The sequence below is a fragment of the Ostrinia nubilalis genome (assembly GCF_963855985.1).
Source record: "Ostrinia nubilalis chromosome W unlocalized genomic scaffold, ilOstNubi1.1 SUPER_W_unloc_1, whole genome shotgun sequence".
Taxonomy (NCBI): Eukaryota; Metazoa; Arthropoda; class Insecta; order Lepidoptera; family Crambidae; genus Ostrinia; species Ostrinia nubilalis.
The window spans coordinates 3032009-3055400 of record NW_026973566.1 but is presented as its reverse complement, the minus strand read 5'-3'; the positions used below and the strand labels follow the sequence as shown (position 1 = coordinate 3055400).

Below are 23392 nucleotides of genomic sequence, written 5' to 3'. Positions count from 1 at the left end.
TTCAAATGTAGAAAGTTATTTCATTAAAAGGTCCATACAGCTAAAGAGCCCTGTAGAGTTTATCGTTTCTTTGAGATACAGCAGATCCGCTGCCTGGGAACTGAAGTCAACTTAAATAAGCCATACATTTTACCTTCCTGATACAACATTTCTGCAGCTCGATATTAAAAACACAATTGCTGTAACTAGTCAAAAGTCAATGAAGTAGTAACTCTAGAATATTCCAATCACCTTTATTAAATGAAGTTTAATTAGTAGAAAAAACATGTAAAATTTCAGCTTTCTAACTTTCTTATTTTAAGATTTATGAATTTTTGAAATAGTTTTTTTGCTCTGGTGTAAAATCGGACTTTTTGAGATACGACAAAATCGCTTTCTGCCGTCGACTTATTTATTAATAATAATAATTTTATCAAATTTTAACACTAATACTACGTTATATTTTTATAATACTTAATTTATTAATTTTAATTTTAAATCACACACAAGTTCTTACTAACTTCGCTTATAAGACAAAAGTAGGTAATTTTAATTTGTTAAACACTTAATTGAATAATTCAGCCCTCATAAACTATAGAGAAATCGTATTAGAAATCCTTCATTATATCAATAAATTATTTATCGATGTAATGAAATACTCGTGTAATCGCCAAAATTATATGGATGTTCATTTTTTGTTTTTATTTATTTAAATACCGTATATTAAATAAATTGTAAATAATTATTTCAATTAATTTAAAATCATTGTCTAAAAATAATTTTAAGTATTTACTATAATCAAAAGACAAATAAAATAATATAATTAGATATAGCATAAAGTATAATTTAATGAAAAGACAAATTTTACACAATAGACCGAATTGTTATAGTTAATTGTCTACATTTTTATTGAATTTGCAAATACGATTACATTATTAGATTATAATTGATGATAATTTGTTGTTTCTACTGTAAGTTAACAGTCACTAATCTTTCTATTTAAAATGGTTCAACATAATGATATTGAAGTCATCCACACTGGCTTGGACTCAATCACAATAGCCAAATCAATGTCATGTGACATAGAAGATATTAAGCCCCACCTAAACTCAAATGGCTCCAATCGCAATCTTAACATCATATCTCAAAACATCAGTACCTCTAGTAGGAAAAACTTTCGAGTTCGTTTCGTTGCGTATTCAAAGTGTCATCGAAAAATTTTGTATGAAAAATTAAACAGCGCCCCCTAGGGCGGCTATAATATAGGGGGCGCTGTTTAATTTTTCATACAAAATTTTTCGATGACACTTTGAATACGCAACGAAACGAACTCGAAAGTTTTTCCTACTAGAGGTACAGAAGCATAAATTGCAACTTCAGCGACTTTACGGTACTTGTGGAGCGCTCTAATACAGTGTGAGTCACGTTAAAGTGTACATATGAAAATAGATGAAACTAGACCTATTTTTGTCGACAAAAAAGAGGTCAAAAAATTTTTGAGATTTTTTTAATTTTTTTTATAGAATTTTTTTTCTTCCAATTACTTACTGTAAAGAAAACGTAATAACTTTTAAACTAAGCGGTATATCCTGATAAAATAAAACAGTAATAATGATTAATAACAGGCAATACTAAAAAAATACATAAAATACACAAAAAAGGCCAACAAATAATAAAAAAATATACTTTTTGAAAAAAATCTGCTTTTAAATTCGTGTTTTTTTGGTTATTTGATAAATTTCTCCAAAAAATGCCACTATAACCGGTGGTTTTTATTACTTTGTATTATTTTCTATCGTATTACCTTCGTAAAACCAAAAATCTCATGTCTCTATCCCTATCACAACGTTTGCAATGATCGTTTGAACTAAGCCTCTCCGGGCGCGCCATTCAACGCTTCGTTAACAACGAAACTGAATATGGCTCTAGATTTGTAATTTTGATAAAGACAAGTTAGATTTCAAATAAAAACAAAAGATTTCGAATTAAAATAAGCATTTTAGTTAAAATTAAAATTGTCTCTACCTGTAGCGGAGAATAATGTTGTGGCAGGCCTTTGTTCAAACGATCATAGCAAATGTTGTGATAGGGATAGAGACATGCGATTTTTGGTTTTACAAAGACAATACGATAGAGAATAATACAAAGTAATAAAAACCACCTATTATAGGGGCATTTTTTGGAGAAATTTATCAAATAACCAAAAAATCACGAATTTTAAAGCAGATTTTTGTCAAAAAGTGTCAAATTTTATTATTTGTAGGCATTTTTTGTATATTTTATGTATTTTTTTAGTATCGCCTGTTATTTAGCATTATTACTGTTTTTATTTTATCAGGATATACCTCTTAGTTTAAAAGCTATTACGTTTTCTTTACAATAAGTAATTGGAAGAAAAATAATTCTATAAAAAATTTAAAAAAAAAATTAAAAAAATTTTGACCTCTTTTTTGTCGATAAAAATAGGTCTAGTTTTATCTATTTTCATATGTACACTTTAACGTGACTCACACTGTAAAGAATGGGATATAATAGTGCTCACAGAATGTTGGCTTCCATCATCCCAGTTACTGCCACATTATGAGGGGTATGTACTTAATGCGACCACGAGTCACAAAACCCAAAATGAAGGCGTCGTTATCTTTCACAAAAAACATCTGAGATGTTCAGTGGAAGAACCTAAGGTGGCTAATGCAAACTGTCTAATACTAAAAGTAAACAATGTGTCCTGTATAGTTGCTATATATCGTCTTCCTGCTGAACAAAATACACATAGCTTTATTAATGACCTTGACTCGGTCTTGAGTGGTGTTAGGAACTTTGAAACTATTGCGTTGTGCGGTGACATAAATATAGATATCGTTCCAGATACAACTGACACTCGACATTATGACTATCTAACCATGTTGGCCAGTCACGGCTTACTACCAGCCCACTCAATGGTCACACACGGGCGTACGTGTCTCGACCACATGATTCTCAAAACCAAACTTGACGCCCAATGTTTTGTGGTGCAGTCATCGGTGACTGACCACCAATGTGTTACACTAACTTTATACCAAAAACAAACACATGACATACATAGGAGAGAACTGGTTCGGATAGACTTTGTCAAACTTACCAGTGACATATTATCTCTCAACTTTCAGCCTGTATTGGCCTGTTCAGATGCTAACAATGCGGCTAATGGTTTCATTGAACTACTTACTTCTGCCATTAAACAAAACACCAAATTGTTAAAAGTCCCAGCTAAGTTTGGAACCAAGAAATCTTGGGTAACGAGGGGTATGATACGATGCCTTAAGAATAGAGATAATCTACATAAAAAATTGAAAAAGGACCCGAACAATGAAATTCTGAGAGTTACGTATAAAAGATACAGGAATTTCTGTAAAACCGCACTAAAAAAAGCACGAAGGGACTTTGAAAAACGTGAACTCGAGGAAGCCTCTGGAAATACCAAAAAGTTATGGGAGGCCATTAAGACAATCACTAATATGAAAAGAGCACAAGACCATTCAGCTTGTCTTATTTCTACTGACGACCCCCAAGGCAGTATTAATATAGCTAACTCATTCTTCGCCAACATAGGGAAAAAACTTGCGGAAAAATGTATCCCCTCTTCTAACGCCACACATCTCATTCATACATTCAGGGACAGCTCACCTTCCAACTCACTAGTCATACTACCCACTAATTCGGATGAAGTTAAGCTATTAATAAGTGGGCTAAAATCAAGTGGTGCAGTTGGCTCAGATCAAATCTCCACTAATATATTAAAAAAGTTCGGACATCAACTTGCTGAGCCGATTGCACATATTTGTAATCTAGCAATTACATCAGGGGTCTTTCCGAGTGCCTTCAAAACTGCGATAATCAAGCCCATACATAAAGGGGGGGATAGAGGCCGTGTTGATAACTTCAGGCCAATTGCAATACTTCCTGCAATGTCTAAAATCCGGATTACTAATGTTTGGCCAAAAACGTTTCCCAAATTATCACATCGCAAACAACGTTTCGCAAATTTTCATTTGGCAAATTCTCATTTGGCAAAACAACTTATAGCAAACTTTTAATTCGCAAATGCCGTTTTTGGCATATTATTGTTTAGCAAATTATTGTTTGGCAAAGTATGTTTTGGCAAATGTTTCATTTGGCAAAAATATTTCACGATACACTATTTACAAAATAATTTGATTGGTGCTTAGAATGGAGTACAAATTAACAAGTGGTTATTATTTTGTTTAGTGGGTAGTTAATATAAAATTTGTTCTATATAAATTTTTAATATTTCATTCTTTTTATCGAAATTCCCAAATGATTCATTAACAATAGAGGTGATTCTAGCGCTCGGCGGCCGCTGCCGCGGCACGCTTCGCTCGCCTTCGCGCGTTAAGGGTCACTGTTCTAACCTAACCTAACCTACTATTTTCTGCAATACCTACTTTCTGCAACCATACTATTTTCTGCAATCTCTTTGTTTTACATAACATTCTTGTGAAAACCATGATCATCTGCCTCTGCCTTATGGTTTGATTTGTGGGTAAGTATGTGAAGTGTCGATTTGACCAAACAAATTATTTGGGATATAATATTTGGCAAAATAAAACATTTGCTATATAAACATTTGCCAAGTAAAATTTGGCCAAATGATAATTTGTCCAAATGAATTAGTTGCGAAAAGTACAGTTGCTAAAAGTTCATTTGGGAAATGAAACTTTGGCGATAAGTTGTTTGCGAAGTGAAATTTGGCGAAAAGTAATTTGGCCAAACGGAAGGATACCCTAAAATCCTTGAACGCTTGATGAACAGACACTTAATAAACTTTTTAGAAAATAACTACCTTCTTTCTACCCAACAATATGGCTTTCGGCAAGGGAAATCTACCAACGATGCTGTCCACGACTTAACAAATCACATAATTACCAGTCTGGATAGGAAGGAAAAGTGTCTGACTATTTTCCTTGACCTCGCCAAAGCGTTTGACACGGTATCTATCCCCCACCTGCTGAGAAAGCTTGAGAGAATCGGGGTAAGAGGAACTCCTCTCAAACTATTTACAAGCTATCTTACCCAAAAAAAACACAGAGTCAGGATAGATGACCGATTGAGCGATGAATTGGAGGTGTCTTTTGGTATTCCCCAGGGTAGCATAAATGGGCCAACCCTCTTCTTAACCTACATAAATGGACTCTGTAATCTTGAGTTAATCAAGGGGAAAATTTTTACTTTCGCAGACGACACTGCCCTCTTCTTCAGCGGGGATAGTTGGGAGGAGGTTTTTTCCGAGGCTCAACAGGGACTCGGCGTAGTCACTGACTGGCTACGGAATAACATCCTGACTTTGAACACCTCCAAAACCAAGTACATCACCTTCGCACACAAGACTCACTTGCTTCCCCCCGCCGCTCTATCTATTACTGCCCACACTTGTCCACCTGGAAACACTTTTTGCTCGTGTCCTACCCTAGAAAGAGTCGAGACATTGAAGTATCTTGGGATTACTCTGGATCAAACCCTTTCCTTCAAACCGCATGTTCAGATTCTCACGTCTCGACTCCGTAAACTCATATATGTTTTCAAGACCCTTAGACACGCAGCTAATCGGGGAACTATCGAGATGGTCTACCGAGCTCTCTGCCAATCAATCTTGGATTATTGTATCACCTCCTGGGGTGGCTCAAACAAAACTATCATGATCCACTTGGAGAGAGCTCAAAGGGCTGTTCTGAAAGTCGGTGCAGGCCTTCCTTTGCGCTTTCCTACAGTGACTCTTTATCAGAAATGGGACGTCCTCACAGTCAGACAGTCCTTCGTACTACAAACAGTATTAAAACAACATTCCGAAGTGGTATATAGCCCGAGCCTACACGAGGGTAAGCGCAGGAAAGGCAAAGTGTGTGAAGCAGTACCACTAAATTCCCAACATGCTCACCAATACTTCTGTTTCCTTGGTCCCTATATCTACAACAAGCTTAACAGTACTTTGTCTTTATATCCTCTCCACAAACTAGAATGCAAGAAAACTGTTACGCAATGGTTAAAAAATCTGGATTATAACACTACAGAAACCTTATTACGACCTTTACTCTAACTGTAAACTATGCACTAACTTTTAAACTAGGCTATCATAACATAAATTAATATTCTAACCAACTAGTCAATTATCAACTACATAAATTAATAAAAATTGAATTAGCTAATTAATCTTACTTTTCCTTACCTAACTAATCTAATATAAAATCTAATATTTACATCTAATAAATAATAAATCTAATATCTACATTTTATCACACACTTAAAATGTTAGATAAATAGAATTTTGAAATTATGCAATTAATTCTATTTATTGAATCGGAATTCATTATTATACTTAGCGATAACAAATTGAATTGCGAATAATAACAATTAATGTTAAACCAGTATGTAAATTATTTACCTAGGATAATTATGAATAATGTTTGTTGGCTTTTAACTTGGGATTGTAATTTATCCAATGCATGATTTACTTAAAATAGGAATGATGTTTGTTTTAATTATTGAAATTTTTATTATTTTAAACAAATTTTACTCTCAACCAATTTATTTTATATTTTATAATTATACACACACTCGCATGTTTGGCTTTTCACTTAGGATTGTAATTTATCCAATGTATGATTTTATTGTTTTTAATATTTTATTGTTTGTCTGCTAGCACATCACCTTATGTACCTAAGATAGGTACTATGCAAACAACCTGGGGGTGGAGCACTGGTTATTCAAATTTATGTATGCGAGTCATTTCTACTAGTATCTTAATAACGGGTGTAAAAAAACCTATCCCGAAGCCGAAGGCTACTTATTCTCCACATCATGAGGATCATTTTTTTCTTTAGGACCATACCTGGGAAACTTGTGGTTTAGGAGATATTGAAGGTCAAAGTCAGAATATTTTTTTCAAGATTTTTACAATATCAATTTCAATTCGTTATTTAGAAACTTTTTTTCTAAGAAACCTTATTAAAATTTTGAGTATTTTCGTCACAATTAGGCTTTTGTCTTTACAATAAGAAATGTATAGCAGCGCGCGCACACACGCTCAGGCGCTGCCCCCACGCCCCGCAACCCGCGCTCGCCCGTGAGTCATTCAACTCTACTGTGAGTTCAACGACTACGACTGGACCTGGACTGAGCTTAATCCAAATCTACCCAATTTGTAAAAATGAAATGAGTACTTAAATTAGTCACTTACACCTTATCACCTTACCACTTTAGTTTTTGTTATAAAAACTAATAAATTACCCTTTAATTAATAAAAACCCTTTACACGAATTTGTTTCTTTCCGCAAAATAAAAAATCTTACAGAACCTTGGTTATTATTAAACATTTTTAACTAAACCATACTTTTACGCATAAGTGCATAACCATCATTCTATCACAATGTAGTATCACAGGTCCTAGTACCTACGCAAGTGTGATAAGCGTAAGTAGCACAGTGTCATTAAAAAGTACCGTAAACAAATGAATAATGAATGGTCTTTTGAATCAGGCTCGTCATTCTTTACATTCATAACTCTCTACTTCAATAACTGAAGTCTTTACGATAGTAATGGAATTAATAAAGTAAAACTCAAATTATTGCTTACACCACACCACTCTGAACGCCTAGAATAAACACCCTAGCAATGTTGCGTCTATCGTTGATTGAGGCATTCACTTTCGAGTTAGGAGTTATGATTGTGTGTTTTGTAAACTTAAATGATTTCAGCAACTAAATAAAAAAGTCTCTTTTTTCACTCCTTCCATACTCATTACTTCCTTTCTTAATAATTTACTTGAAATAAATAATCGTCATGCACGCGATTCTAAATAAACGTAATTTTAATCGTTAATCACAGGTAGTAAGCAGGTGTGATAAACTTGTATCATTAAAAAGTACTGTAAACAGATGACAAATGCTCTTTACACACAGGTTCATTATTGCTTACATTTCTAGCTCTCTACCTTAATAACTTTAACGTGTTTACGATAGTCATTAATAAAATAAAACTTGACTTACTTATTACTGCAATCTAAACGCCTAGAAATAAATCACCGACAAACTCTTGTTCCTTAACTTTCGATAGGAGATAAAAGATAAGATGTTGTTTATAAACTCGATTGATTTTAGAAACTAAACAAAATTTCATATCTTTTAGCACTTCTTTCATACCAATTACTTACATTCTTCATAATTTACAAAAAATAATTCATCGTCTTGTTTGGGATTATTTTAAATGAACGTAACTTTATTACACGAAATAACTATCAAAATGTATTGATATTCTTATTGTTTTATTAATAACGATTGCGTATCTACAATTCATTCTTTGAGTAGGTATTTTGGAAGCTTGCTAAGAGCATTAATTATTATTAAGTATGCTAGGACGGATCTTTAGTTAACAAAGATTAAACAAAGTATTTTTCCCGTCGCTTTTACATTCTCATTCGTTGATAGACTTGCATGTACTAAACTAACGAAATTAAAGTTTTGTTATGTTAAAAATTACGTAAATTTGTAGTTGAAAATGAAGAATAAAACAAAGCGTAGCGCTCGACGTCATTCGATAGACGCGTAGACGTATTGCTTGACTGTGATTGGTCAGTCTCGCCGCGCGGGGCAGCGCCTTTGTTGCTAGGTCGCTCGCGCCTCGCGTTGCTCGGCGCTCGCGCGGCCAGTTCGGTTTCTTCGGTCGTCGAATGCGCTTGCGACTTTTGATTGTTTTCTCGTGCGGATAGTTAGTGTGTGAACGTGTAATAGTGAGTGTGGTATTAGTGAATGAGTGTTAGAAAGATGCCTAACCATACGTACAGTGCTCGTGAGTACGTAAACATGGTTTACTGTTATGGGAGGGCACGTGGAAACGCATCTGAAGCCCTGCGGGCTGTAGGTATCGGGCTGAACATCCTACAGCGCACCACCGTACTGATGCACGTATTTTTGTTCTGGTTGTACAACGTCTGTTGGACAATCAGCCGATTGTGCCTCCGTCCGCCGCCTCGGAGCGGCCGATTCCAGACGACGGGGGATTAGTCGGTAAGTACATAGTTCTAATCCTAAACAAATGCTAAAGGAATGTGTTTTTTAAATGTAGGAAGTGAATAATCTGGTAATTTTGTGTACAAAATACTTCTGCGGTCGCGGTAGGTAGTGGCGGGAAAGCGCGTACGCTCCAATACACTCACACACACATAGGCACGGTCATTGCGTTGCGTGGTGCGCTGTACATTGCGGGCTGCGGAATATTGTATTTTTTTTAATCATAAAAATAAAAAATATTTCCCACCAATAATATTTTGTAATATTACTTGGTTGGGTGTACAGAATGCGTAGTTTCAGTCTTCGTGATAGGTTTTTTTACACCCTGTATGTAAGTCTAGATATTAGCACGTCACTACCTTGTTTATTATACCACGCAATCTTGTATACCCATTCTTATAAGATACACCATACAAGAATGCATGGTAAATTCAGTGAACTGCTCCTGAATCGAATGTACCTACTACTACTATTTCTATTTATTTATATTAACCGGCAGACAGTGGTGACTGAGTTTGTTGCGGCGCTTCTTCTCAGCACTTGCCAAATGTTGGTCTCGAAGCGCTGGTAGGGTAAAAAGATTATGAGACATGTAGAGGCTCCTTAAGAGCAAAATGACGATTTGTAAGAACTATTTATTAGTCCAAACAAATAAAGAAATTTTGACTTTGGTGACCTGAAATACGGGTTTCTCTGAAACCTATATCAGGCACCAGTCTCTCACACACAAGATGCGTCAAATATGTAATACTCATTGTAAGAATGTAATTTTTGTATGTGAGAGAAATAAATATGATTTTATTATTAATCTGTGCTTGATTCTGAGTACAATTAAGAATCGGTATTGTCAGACAAACCAAAGTAAAAAATATAAAATAAATGTCGTTTACCTACCTAGATCCCACTAAAAAAAAACACACAAGAACTAGAGGACGGTACACAAAAGTCGTACTCCATTTTGAAAAGTCAAACCAAATTGTTTATGCAGTTGACACAGCGCTGTATCGTTGGTCAGATGTAGATATTATAGCGTCTTACAAATATGGTGATTGCATTGAATTTTAAGACATTAAATTATTCTTCTTCTTGTTGTGTCCACAACAAACCTATACGGTGTCAGCCCGGAGCTCCGCTTCAGGAGTGGTGTTGTCGGTAGTATACATTGAATCTTCCCGCGTGCAGTTGATTGGGCGCGCGGGGCGCGACATCATGTGTTCCATCGACTGGGGAACACAGCCACATTTTCACTCTAAGTTTGAGCCATCCAGGACTCTTATTATTATCCGATGGGAAGTTATTCCTTGGCACTTTGCCGTATTCCTTGAGTTTATGTATGCAACATCTTATTTCACATCACAGCATTTTGTCACAGTCACAGCACAAATACATTTCACATTATTTCAAGAAAGAAAGAAAACTGTTTTAACTTTAATAACACGTCTAAAGCTGGCAAGCAACTAAATCGCTGATATTGTATGGATCATACCTAACTATAGTCCGATTTTTAATTCGACGGAATTCTGACAGCTGTCATTTTTTGACAATTCAGATGTAATAAGCCTTTTTTGCTTTGAATTATTAATAAATAATATGAAATGAAATTTCATGAACTACAACTTACAAGAATGAACTATTGTTTGTTTTGTGAATTCAATGTACACTAATTATTATGTACATTTTAGAGATTAAATAGAAAAAAACGTGTTTTTAACACAGTAAAACAACATATTATCATAAAAGAAAATATGTATTGATCATCAATCATCATTATCGTCACCATCATCAACTTGGATTATAAAATTGGCATCTGGTTAAATTGATTATTTTATGAAGCTAAGATTTTATTAACAAAAGGATTTTCATAAAAAAGGTTTGTAACCCATGGATTATTGGCCAGGGAGTCCAGTAATAGAAAAATAATTTCCCAATTTTTTTTGTAACTTCAAAAATATGATAATAAAAATTCAAATAACCATTTTGAAATGATCAGTACATTTTTAAGCCTTAGTTTTTCAAGTGAAACCTTAAATTCAAGAAAGGATTATTTTTTAATTTGTGAAAATGCTCTCCATTCTTAGTGGGAATGTTTCTATGTTAGCAACACTTCTGAAATGTCAAAATTCCGTCGAATTAAAAATCAGAGTTTAAGCAGTGTAGTGTCCTATAATTTGTATAAATTACCTCAATGGTTAGCACCAATCAATTACCAAGGGTACATTATCAATGGTACAAAGGCGTATAAAAGGCAGGGTTGTAATAGTCATCTTGCATAGCCAGGGATAAGGCCAATATTATGTGTATTAGCCATCATGTGGAACGATTATAAACAAGCGATCAACGTTGTAAATCAAAATTGCTAGTGGGTGAATATATGTGGGAATAAAAAAGGGGTGGAAATTAATTATGAAATGTTTGTATAATAATCTATATAATATATATACACACACGCGATTGGAAAGTAAATGCTGAGTGGAAGCCTTTTTGGTATTATTTCCAAATTAATTTATATGCTGTCCAAATTTGTAATTTTCTGTTTTAATGTGCCAAATAAATTTACCTATATTCTTTCTTTATTTTGAAATTGAGAAATGTGATCAGCCTTGTCAGCAAATTAAATTAAGTCAAATCTAATCAAATATTTTATTAGCAGAACCAATGTCACGATAATACAGGTATCCAGTATCTGAGTCAGTTTCAATAATAATGTTCTACCGCGGATGGCACCGGTAGACATATCATTATAAATACAGACAAACTATACAGACATTCGTACACTTAGCTTAAAAAAATATATCTATACCTATCCTATGTGAATATTATGATGCTATGCCCAATAATACAATATTACATTATTACGGAAAAAATAAGATTGTTGTTAATTTAATTTTTCCCTGCTAAAATTTGAGAACGGCTGCACCAATTTGGATGCTTTTGGTTTTGATATGTTTGACATAGTCTAGTGACGCCTTAAATGGGAAAACAATATGGGTCTAGAACCAGTGATGATTCGATGAAAATCGAAGCGCACTCGGTGCCGGTGGTGGTTTGGGAAACCAATCACTACCAAAATGATTATAAAACCTGTAATGTTTGATGAAAATTGAAAGGCACGCGGTGCCGGTGGTCGTTTGGGAAATCAAACGCTACCAAAATGATATTACATAATATTATATATACATACAATATAATAAATAGCGTGACAGATCATTTTAGTTTTGAAAAGAATGGACATTTATAACTTCAAGCCTCATACATCATAATTATGTCTAAAAAAAATGCATAATATAACAACGATAGGAATTCATTAACTCGGTAGCATACAAATAATGAACGTTGAAAATAGTGTCAGTGAGACAGTAGCTTCACAGTTCATATTTCATGGCGAAATAATGACAAGTCTAATGAAAAAGTGTGAGTGATGTGTCTGCCTACACATTTCAGATTACATAAGATTAACCTGTGGGAGTAGCGAACGCACTATATATTTTGTGACACAAACTGTAATTAAGTATTACAGATCATTAATGGGCTATTGTCCAAAGATGGTTGAATATTTTGACCTTTTGACTTGTTTCAATTTAATTGAAAGGAAGATGAGTAACGTGTCAGGAAATTGAATAAGCAAAATATTTGTGTATAATTTGTAAGCTTATAGAAAGTACCTACTTCCTAGTTATTACAAACCAATGTACTTTAATTTAGTAGTAGCATTAATTATAATATAGCTTGTCTCGAATCAAATAAAATAAGGAAGAGATGTGGTGTATTACTACACAAATAAAGTGTGTGCGCTATGGCAACACTGACTAGTACGGCGCGGTGGGGAGTCAGTCGTAGTCGGGCCGCCACACGGGACGGACGTCAGTGCTTGCACTAGCTTACACAGTGAACATATATCAGTGTTTTATTTAAGATACCACACCATGGTTTCACACATATATCTTTAGCCCAGTTTTCAGGTGACATAACACAATCAGCATTTTTTGTAGGAACACCTAGTTTGAAAGATGCATATCGACCTCGAGGCTTCAATTCCTCAACCGTACACGCTTCACTGCCACATATAGACCTGAGATGGTTAGAAACTTGCTCAGCTGTAGTACCTTCTTGGACATAATAAAGATGTAGGTAACGCCAACGCTCCGATGCCTGCAACAGTGTCGAGCCAGGTGCCGCAGTACCTCTAAGCACGCTGGGAAGTGACGGACGCGTCCGTCGGGGGCGCACCTCTTTCCAACCATCTTTGTCCGTATCACCCTTAACCGTATCTTCACAGTTTTTGTCGCTAGTAGATGGAGGTACAGGTACAGGGACAGATGAAGGTAATTCATCCCGCGCAGTTATTTTGGTCCGTTGAGAGGTTGCCATGATGGGGCCGCTGCATGTCCCTTTATTTACAATTGGTTTGGTGTTCATTTGTGGTTTACGTTTAAAGGCGTTGTGTTTTGTGGCTGAACTAGGAGCACTTGGTTTACCCACTGAAATGGAAGTAGTGTTAGCCTTAGTCATATCAACGCTAGACTTACTTCCAATACTTTATTCGTTAATATGCTTATTTTGTCCAAAATTTCTGTTTTGAAGGAGTTAAACTGCTCGACTATCAAGTTGTTAATTTTGCTGATTAACTGTGACTCAAAATCGACTTGCATAGTTTTCAGCTCTTGTACAACAGAATCCCCCAAGTCACGTAAATCTCCCAGCCCTGCACTTGAATAAGAGGTCTGAGCAATTCGAGCGGCAGTCCGCATGGTTACATTGTCAGGACTGTTGATTGACGCGTTCAAAGGATCGTTGCTCGTCGTACTCAGATCTTGGACACGGCGTACAGGTGTCTGTGAATTATCGCCTCTGGGTAGCTTGCTGCGGCATTCCATACATAACCAAGATTTCTTGAATTCCACAGTCAATGTATCAAACATCTTTTCATTAATGTTGGCGCAAAAAATATCAAAAATCTGCTTACATCTGGAGCACTTCATATACGGGCCGTCTTCACTGACGACCGCGGGACAGCCCGCACAGGTTGCTTTTCTCGGAGACATCCTTGTGCAGTAGTCAACGGCAGGTAGGTACTTGGAACAGGTTGAACACACGGCGCTACGCACTACGCCATACACTGTGGTCGCGCGCTCAGTCGGCGCTCGATGACTCACAGCAACGGTCGACCGGCGAGTTGTTGTCACCGGGGATAAGTCCGAATTTTCAAAATGATTTTACTCGTAACTCGGAAACTACTCGTTGGAATGATTTTTTAATCACACCACCAGAAACTTGACTTTAGTAGCTTCAGAATGGTAGTAGCTGCGACTTTTAAAAACTACTTTGGCTGCTAATTCTGTCAGTTTTTTCCCGGAGCTAACTAACACAGATCTTGCCTCTTGAGCGTGCGCGCGCGGATCTAAACTGTATGTTGTAAACTTTTTTGAAAAGTATCCTAATGGGGTCCATGAATCATTTTCCCATTGCTGTAATACCGCTCCCGCTGCTTTATCCGATGCGTCTGTCATAAGCGCTAACGGAATATTACATGCCGGGTGCGTTAACTTAACTGCGTTTTTAAGACTCAATTTACACTGATCGAAAGCTTTAATTGTTTCCTCCGTCCATAATATTTTACTTTTATCTTTTTTCTTACAATTTGTTAAAAATGTATTCAAAGGTGACTGTATTTCCGCGGCTCTAGGTATATTTGGTCTATAAAAATTTATCATTCCCAGAAATCGTCTTAATTGGTCAATAGTTTCCGGTCGCGGAAATTCTGCTATGGCTTTGATTCTATTATCAAGGGGTCGAATTCCGTTTGTTGAAACTTCATATCCTAAAAATTCTATGACTTCCTTGCCAAATTCACATTTTTCTAAATTTATTGTTATTCCAAATTCCGCAAAACGTTTAAAAACTTGTCGTAAATGTTCGTGGTGTTCTAAAATATTATCTGAGGCTATAATGACGTCATCAACAAAATTAAACGTACAATATGTATTAATATAACGTACAATAACATACCCATACACCAAGTTTGCTCTACAACGTTTCTAGGTATAACCTTAGATACACATCTAAACTGGAAGGAACATGTAGATAAAATATGCATAAAATTAGACAAATTCGTATTTGCCTTGCGTCGCCTACGACTAGTAGCCTCTCAAAACACTGCCTTGTCGGCGTACCATGGCTATGTGTCTTCAGTCTTAAGGTACGGTATAATTATATGGGGACACTCAGTTGAAGTACTAAGAGCGTTTAGAGTGCAAAAAAAATGCATTCGTGCTATAAGTGGTGCCGACTATTTAGAGCACTGTGAACCGCTATTTAAGCGCCTTAAAATATTGCCTTTACCTTGCCTATACATCTTGGAACTTTGTTTGTTTGTTAAAAACCATCCGCATCTCTTTCCTTTGCATGACACGGTCCTTGGAAAGTCTAACAGCAGAGACGCAAGTAGATTATATGTACCAAGCCAAAGACTTACAATATACTCTAATAATGTGTATTGTAATGCAATCAGAGTATATAATAAGCTGCCCAGTAAAGTTAGAGAACTAACATTAAATAAATTTAGACACACTTTAAATAAATGGCTGTTGGAAAAGTGCTTCTACTCCATCAAAGAATTTATTGACATTAAAATAAATGACTCAATGTTTGAATGCTAATTGACGACTCAAAAGGAATAAAGGTTGACATTGTAATGTGTATTTTATTTTATGAATAATATTGTGTAGTATGTATTATACAGTGAATGACTTTTTAAATGATAGAATGATGTGACATCGGTAATGTAACTTAATTTGACATTTATACAATTAATTTAAATTTATTTTGACACTTGCAATTCAAATTTCGTTTCCTGACATTTATTTATTGTATTGTTACTGTCATGGTATGAAAAACAACAACGAGTAAAATAAGATTTTGAGTCATTTTGAGTTGTAAAAATATGTAAAGTCTGAAACTAAATGTAGCAATAATTAACATAACTTTAAAAACAAGAACTTTTGCACGTCGCATGCGACAGAATATGCTGGAATTTATTAAATTAACACCTATCTGTAACCATGTTCTTGCAAATAAATGATTTTATTTATTTATTTATTTATTTATTTAAAAAGGAAATCTAAATCTTTCAAAACTTTTTTGCTCATGAATCGCTGAAAACTTTGACTTCCGTTACGTAGACCAAATGGAAGACGTAAAAATTCGAATAATCCTAAGGGACAAATTACTGCTGTTTTCTCTATATCTTCGGGTGCAATTTTTATAAAATGATAAGCTCTATTTATGTCTAATCGCGAGAAAATTTTCTTATTTGACAAAATATAAGTAAAGTCGTGTAACCGGGGAACAGGATAACGATCCGGTTTGGTGATGGCATTTAAACGCCTATAATCTCCAAAAGGTCGGATGTCCCCGTTTTTTTTACTAACAATATGTAATGGACTAGCCCACTCACTTTTTGATGGTCTGCATATGCCCATTTCCTGCATCAGCTTAAATTCCTCCTTTACTTTGTGATATCTGTCCGGTGGTAATGGCCTTGACCTCGCATGCACTGGTGGTCCTGAAACTTCGATATGATGATAAAAATCATTGCTAGATTGTGTATCCATATTTTTAAATGAAATTGGTTAAGTAATTTCCGGAAATTCATTTAATAACTCCATAAAAGGATGACTACTATCAATTGTACTTAATGACGGTTCATCGTGATTAATTATTTTGCCCAATGCTAATAAATTTGTCCTCTTATCAATAAGTTTGCGTAATTTTAAGTCGACTAAGAGATTATGATGTTCCAAGAAATCCGCACCTAATATCGGTTGAGACACGTCCGCGATAATAAAAGTCCACCTGTATGGTCGACGTAACTTTAAGTTTACAATTAATGTTTTTGTACCATATGTTTGAATTTGACTATTATTGGCTGCATACAGCTTATAATCAGAACATGTTTCTGACAACTTTTGTTTTTTTGAAACAGGAATTACTGAAACATTGGCACCTGTATCTACTAAAAATTGAAGTTTATTTTCTTGATCATATCGCTCACCTAGCAGTATAATGGCACATTTACAAAAAAAGCGAAATTGAGTTTTTACGGCCTAAGTGTTTAAGAGTGTATAATTTATAAAGTGGTAAAACGGCACGGTGTTAGATTTACTATTTGTCGAGAGAGGGCGTTCAGTGTCATTGTAGCACTTGCTACGTTTCCCCCGCTTCCGCGCATAACAACGGCTTATTTGTCAGTTGTGCGGGGCGCTCCGCGAGATGCAATCGCTTCTAAATCTGTGTTGGCGTAAGTGGCAAATGTGACATTTTATTAACTTAGTAAGTTAGTAGAATAACGGTACATTTGACAAGAGAAGATACGTCATGATTAAACTTTATTTTATTTGTTATAGTTTGATGTTGACTATTCCTTAACGAATCACGAGCCAAAAATTTTTTATTTTATTTTATTTTTTTATGCATAACAAGGCAGGTATTTGACCACAATCGCACCTGATGTTAAGTGGGATGCAGTCTAGGATGGTACATATCTGCCCTGTAAGTGCTAATTCACTCTCGCCTTGAAGACGCCCGGATTATATTTTTCGGGAAAGACAGCAGCAGGCAACGAATTCCAGTCCCTAGCAGCTGTTCGCATTATAAAAGAGTCATCGAAACGCTTAGTGCGAGCTGGTGGAATGTCAACAATAGTGACTGAGTTTCTTGCGCTGCTTCTTCTCAGCACTGGCCCATTTATTGTCCCGAAGCAGTGGTAGGGTTAATATTGGGACGTGTAAAAGCGCTTTTTAAAAGCCTATTTGCAAAAATAAATGAATTTTATGAATTTTTATTTTATTTTTAATTTTAATATAGGGATGGTACGCTAACCTGCGTCTGGTTCCCCGATGATGGAAGGGGGCTGGTGGAATTAATTCGTGTAATTCTTTCGCACATTCTCCGAAGTGTAGCCTGTAGAAAACCGATAGGGATGCTACCTTACGGCGATGGTCAAGTTCCTGGAGCGCCGCTTCAACAAGGGTAGGGCTGTCGATAAGTCTTCTGGCACGCCTTTCCACCGAATCCAAAGCAGCCAAATGTTTCTTGGCAGAGCCGTCCCAGAGATGGCAGCAGTATTCCATGCAAGGTCGGATCTTTCTGTGCTTTATAAAGCCTTTTGCCCTCGAGAGGATACCAAGTTTTTTGGCAGCAGTTTTCGCTATGGATTCGATGTAGGTACTCGCCAAAGTTCAGCTTGCTGGACATTTCAATGTCCAAGAGTTGCAGTCGCTCGGTGATTTTGACAGGCACACCTCGGAATGTTGGAGCCATAAGAAATGGACTTCGTTTTGCGGAGAACAGACACGCCTGTGTTTTTGACGCGTTAAATTGGACCAGGTTGGCATCGCCCCAATCAGAGACATCCTGAAGGGCCAAATTTAAGCGTTCAATTAAGGACTCACGACAAGACTCCACCTCACGCCTGTTGGTTTTTGCGTTGGATATATAATTGGCTGTTACTGTCGTGTCTTCTGCGCACCCAAAGGTGCCGGGTTTGAGCAGATCGTTGATATGCAGTAGAAAAAGAGTTGCAGACAGCACCGAACCCTGAGGGACGCCAGCGTCAATAGGTTGTTGACTAGAAGTGTAGCCCTCAAGGACTACTCTTATTGATCGTCCCTCAAGAAAATCGGAGATCCATTTGCACAAGCCAACAGGGATTCCAAAAGATGGAAGCTTGTTTAATAGGCTGCCGTGCCAGACTCTGTCAAACGCCTTTGATACGTCCAGTGAAACGGCAAGGGCTTCGCCATGTTTCTCAATGGCCTCGCTCCATAAGTGTGTGGCATACACGAGAAGATCACCTGTAGAACGACCATACCGAAACCCATACTGACGGTCCCTGAGTAGGTCATTTTCTTCAAGGTATGACAGGAGTCGGCCATTGAGGACACGTTCCATTATCTTGCAGAGTATAGACGTAACAGAGATGGGTCTGTAATTAGTTGGGTCAGCACGACTGCCCTTTTTAGGTACGGGCTGTACGTTTGCAAGCTTCCATGATTTAGGGACTAGTCCAGTCTCAAGTGAGAGTCGATACAGGCGTGTCAGAATAGGAGACAACTCCGGCGCACAGTTACGCAGGACAATTGCCGGAATTCCGTCGGGTCCACTGGCTTTATTTACGTCAAGAGAATACAAGACATTTAAAACCTCTCTCTGCCGTATGCGGACCTCACGCATGGTGGAGGAGGCAGGGGGTAATGAGGGTGGCGTTTTGCCTGCGACGTCAAGACGTGAGTTATCAGCGAACAGGGTGGCAAAAAGGTTCGCCTTTTCCTCAGCAGAGTGAGCCAGTGAGCCATCGGGTTTCAGCAGTGGCGGCAGGCTGGGGCGACAGAAGTTTGATTGGATGGCCTTGGCAAGGGACTTGGAGGCTTGGTTGTAGGCTTTCTTTAGATTGCGAGTGTCCGGTGAGTCGCGCGTTCGAGCATCAGCCCATGCCAGAAATGCTGACTGCTTACACGCTTCAGCATGACGGCAATCAGCATCGAACCAAGGGCGAGCTTTGCTACCTGAGGCGACGTCTGAGTAAGGAATGAAGAATTCCATACCCAGGCGTATAACTTCTGTTATGGCATCGGCGCAACTCGTTGGGTCTCGAGAAGAAAAGCATGCCGGCCTCCAAGGGAAAGATGCGAAAAACTGACGCATCTCGTCCCAATCTGCCGCCTTGTATCACCATACTCGTCTTACTCCACAAGGGCCACGATCGGATGGGGAGTATGTCGATACAGTTTTCACCAGGCAGTGGTCAGAAGTTCCAAGAGGAGCAGTAACCAGGATGGAATATCTGTCTGGATCAGATGTCAGCAGAAGGTCAAGGCAGTTGGCTGTGTGAATGTCGACGTCCGGGACCCTGGTTGCACAGTCTATCAATTGAGAGAGATCCAGCGTCAGAGCGAGTTTACGTGCCTCTCTCCCAGCGTGGTCGGTCACCTGGTATGGAAAGAGCCATTCCTGATGGTTATAATATATATAGGTTATTATAATATTTTAGTTAAACTTTTTATTGTATGTTGATTTCAAATAAAAACTTTTGTTTTATATCAACCAATTGTCTTTATTTCTAGTTTTCACATCCTATTTAATTATGTCTTTGGGGCATATTTGACATTTTTGGAAGTTGTCAAAAAGTATAACGGCACAATTGCATGGTTCTTCTTCTTCTTTGACTGCTATGAAGTAACTCCTGGAAACCTGAAGTGGATTTTTTATCCCTAAGTATCTATTAAGGTCTATACTAGTTGCTAAAACCATAAAATCCATGATAAAATGTAAAATGAACTCATAACTTCGTTTCAAACATTTGTAAAATCTTTGACCCTCATTTCTGTAAAATAAGAAAAAAGTAGATGTGTCATTATACTGCTAGGTGAGCGATATATACAAAGGCGGTGATTACTACCTGGTACAAAATCGTCCGCCACCGTTTGCACCGATTTTAGTTTTCCGACGTCGATCACGATGTTGATTTCCATGCACACGGCTTTTCACATCTGGTTGACCTTTCTCGAAAACGAAAATGGTACTTGCACAGCCAATCCGGGTCATTTGGTGTCCTTGATCTTGATCGATATCTACCTCTGTATGGTGCACGACCGCGTCCGAATCCTTGTCCACGTACTGTACTCCGGAGATGTTCTCGTACTTCTTCTCTTAATGCTGCTACTTCCAGATTCAAATTAGGTATGCATTTGTGTTAAAATATCCCCTACTGGTATTTGGTTACTACTTGTAGATGGTACACTGCTAACAGCTGCAACTTCACTTCCTTGAACGTTTTCTATAATTTTATCCGCAATATTTGACAAATTATCCAATGATTGGTCCTGACTAACCGTGAGTACTGCTCTGATGGATGTCGGAAGGCGAGCTAACCACAAATTGTGCAGCGTTTGTTCTGATATTTGTGTGTTTCTACCCAAATCTCTCATTCTCCGTAATAATTGAGATGGTTTTTGTGAACCCAACTCCATTTCACTGACTAATTTCTGAAATTGTCGGCTTGCACTGTCCTCATAAACTTGTAGTAACCGTTCCTTAATCGCATTGTATTTTCCCTTCGCTGGTGGTGAAAGCAAAATGTCGCTGACTTGCTGTAATGCATCACGACCTAATTTCGCAACTCATAGAACAATAATACCAAGATATAATTCAAATAACAGATTCACACCTCCAAATCAACCTTGGGTGAGGTTCAAACTAATTCAAATTTCGCTGCACAGAACCCAAAAATATGCAATTACTGCAAGAATGTAGGACACGAAATTGCTGATTGTCGTAAAAGAGCTTATAACAGTAATCTCCGTAATAATCAGGCACAAAAAGCCTTGCCCGCACCTCCAGCGCAAGTCAATAATTTAAACTCCTGGGCGACCAACGAAATGAGCAACTCGTTGGAAATCGCTACAGTATCTTGCTCACAGACTCCGACTCAACTGTTAACACAAGACATAGACGACCTCCAACTCTAAGACTCAATCAATCATCCTCAAAAGCCACTGAATCTAACAGGGCGTCCTCACAAACTCAAACTGTCCGCAACAAACAGTTTAGAGACGCGTCTGTACAAACTTCTATATCTTTAATGGCACCAAACAAACAGGGTAACCAGCCCCAAACTCTTGGTCCTATCACCGAATCATGTACTAAATCTACTAAATCAAATATAGCACCAAACGAACAGGGTAACCAGCCCCAAACCCTTGGTCCTATCACTGAATCATATACCAAATCTACTTATACAAATCCTAAATCGAAATCAAAGTCAAAACGGAAACCTAAATCAAATCCTAAAACTTCTAAGTCGAAACCTAAAATTGAATCCTTTGCAATCTCATCTTTGAACGATGTTCCACCCGAAAATCTTTTACACGGCACCTTTCACATCGAAGGAAAACCAGTCACCTTATTAATTGATACCGGAGCAGGAATCTCGGTAATAAAAAGTAACACAATTGGATCTTCACATATACAGTGTGTCCGGGCATGTAGTGATCAAACTTTAAGGGCGTAATCTATGGACAATTTTATCGATGAAAATACTTCAAATTTGGGGCCTGACCCATTTTTCGAAAAATTACATCGATTTAAGTTTTTAATTTTTAGTTTACACCTCTTCTTTAACCCGGCGCCAATGACGTGAAAATAATTTCAAAGACGATGACCCCGGGTCATATTGACCCTAATTTCATCGTTCACTTTTTAGGAAATTGAACAAGTTATCTTAATTTTAATTACTGTCCATGTATATAGGGTTCATTACTGAGCTAATAAAACAAAAATAAAACGAATACATCACATAAATCATTTTTTTGAAAATTTTAAAACAAAACATGAAAAAATCGTGTATAGAAACACAATGAGTCTATATTTTTGGTTTTTGATAAAGATTTTTAGTATTAATAGGAATCAACAATGTTAAATAGTGAAAAAGAGATAAAAAACATTTTTTTTATGCAGATACAATGAGATAAGTCTTCTACTTCATCATTCAGAGCCATGGAACTGCTGCAACTGGTGCAGTATGTAATCAAATGGTCTGGGCATGTAAATGCGGCATGACGCACTTGCCGGCGTCGTACTAATGCATGGTCGAGATTAACCAAAGACTGAGTCCACATCACTTGCGTCTTTTCACTTTTGTTGTTATTTTTACGTTCTGGCTATTACAGCCTGAAATTCTTCACTTTCGGAATCCGACTCTTCTAGCAACGTTTGATTCTTGCTGGGTCATTTAACAATGACATTTTGACTAAAAACTTAAAAAAGAACAACATAAACTAGCACTAAACACAAAATAAGCGAATAAAAGTAAGCCACAAAATCACCGCGCCACCAATGACGCCGGTTCATAATGACCCGTTTTAATTTGAAGCCTGTGTATCTCGCTACGCAAGCGGAGTCACACTGAGCTAACTAACGGAATAGACTTAGGGAGGTTGTATCTCCAGCTATACGAACGCTCGAACCACAAAATGGACGCAAAAAAAAATTATGAACGTTTGAAAATGCCTCGGGTCAATATGACCCAGCGTCATTGACGCCGGGTTAAAAAACAAGTGAAAGCGTGGGTAGCTTAACATTAATAGGCAAATATTTTATATCATGCGATAGCCAATAAAATTATCTATTAGTAGAAGAAGGAAGCAGACACAAGTTTCATACATTTTATGGGAGTAAGAATGGATTTAATTAGAAAAATACATTACTTTTTTCACTTCTTTTTCAGTTATTTTCCAACACAAGAAAAACTAGGTCGTTAAGGTATGTTTTATTTGCATTGTATTTTTAGTATTTGA

General features: G+C 36.9%; 1 protein-coding gene across 1 annotated transcript; it reads right to left on the bottom strand.

Moving 5' to 3' along the window:
- Positions 1 to 16141: 16141 nt before the first annotated feature.
- LOC135087324 (uncharacterized) lies at positions 16142 to 19640 on the bottom strand. The gene is given in 2 exon segments (XM_063982122.1): positions 16142 to 17091; positions 18491 to 19640. Coding segments are annotated over 2 exon segments (2100 nt in total).
- Positions 19641 to 23392: the final 3752 nt, after the last annotated feature.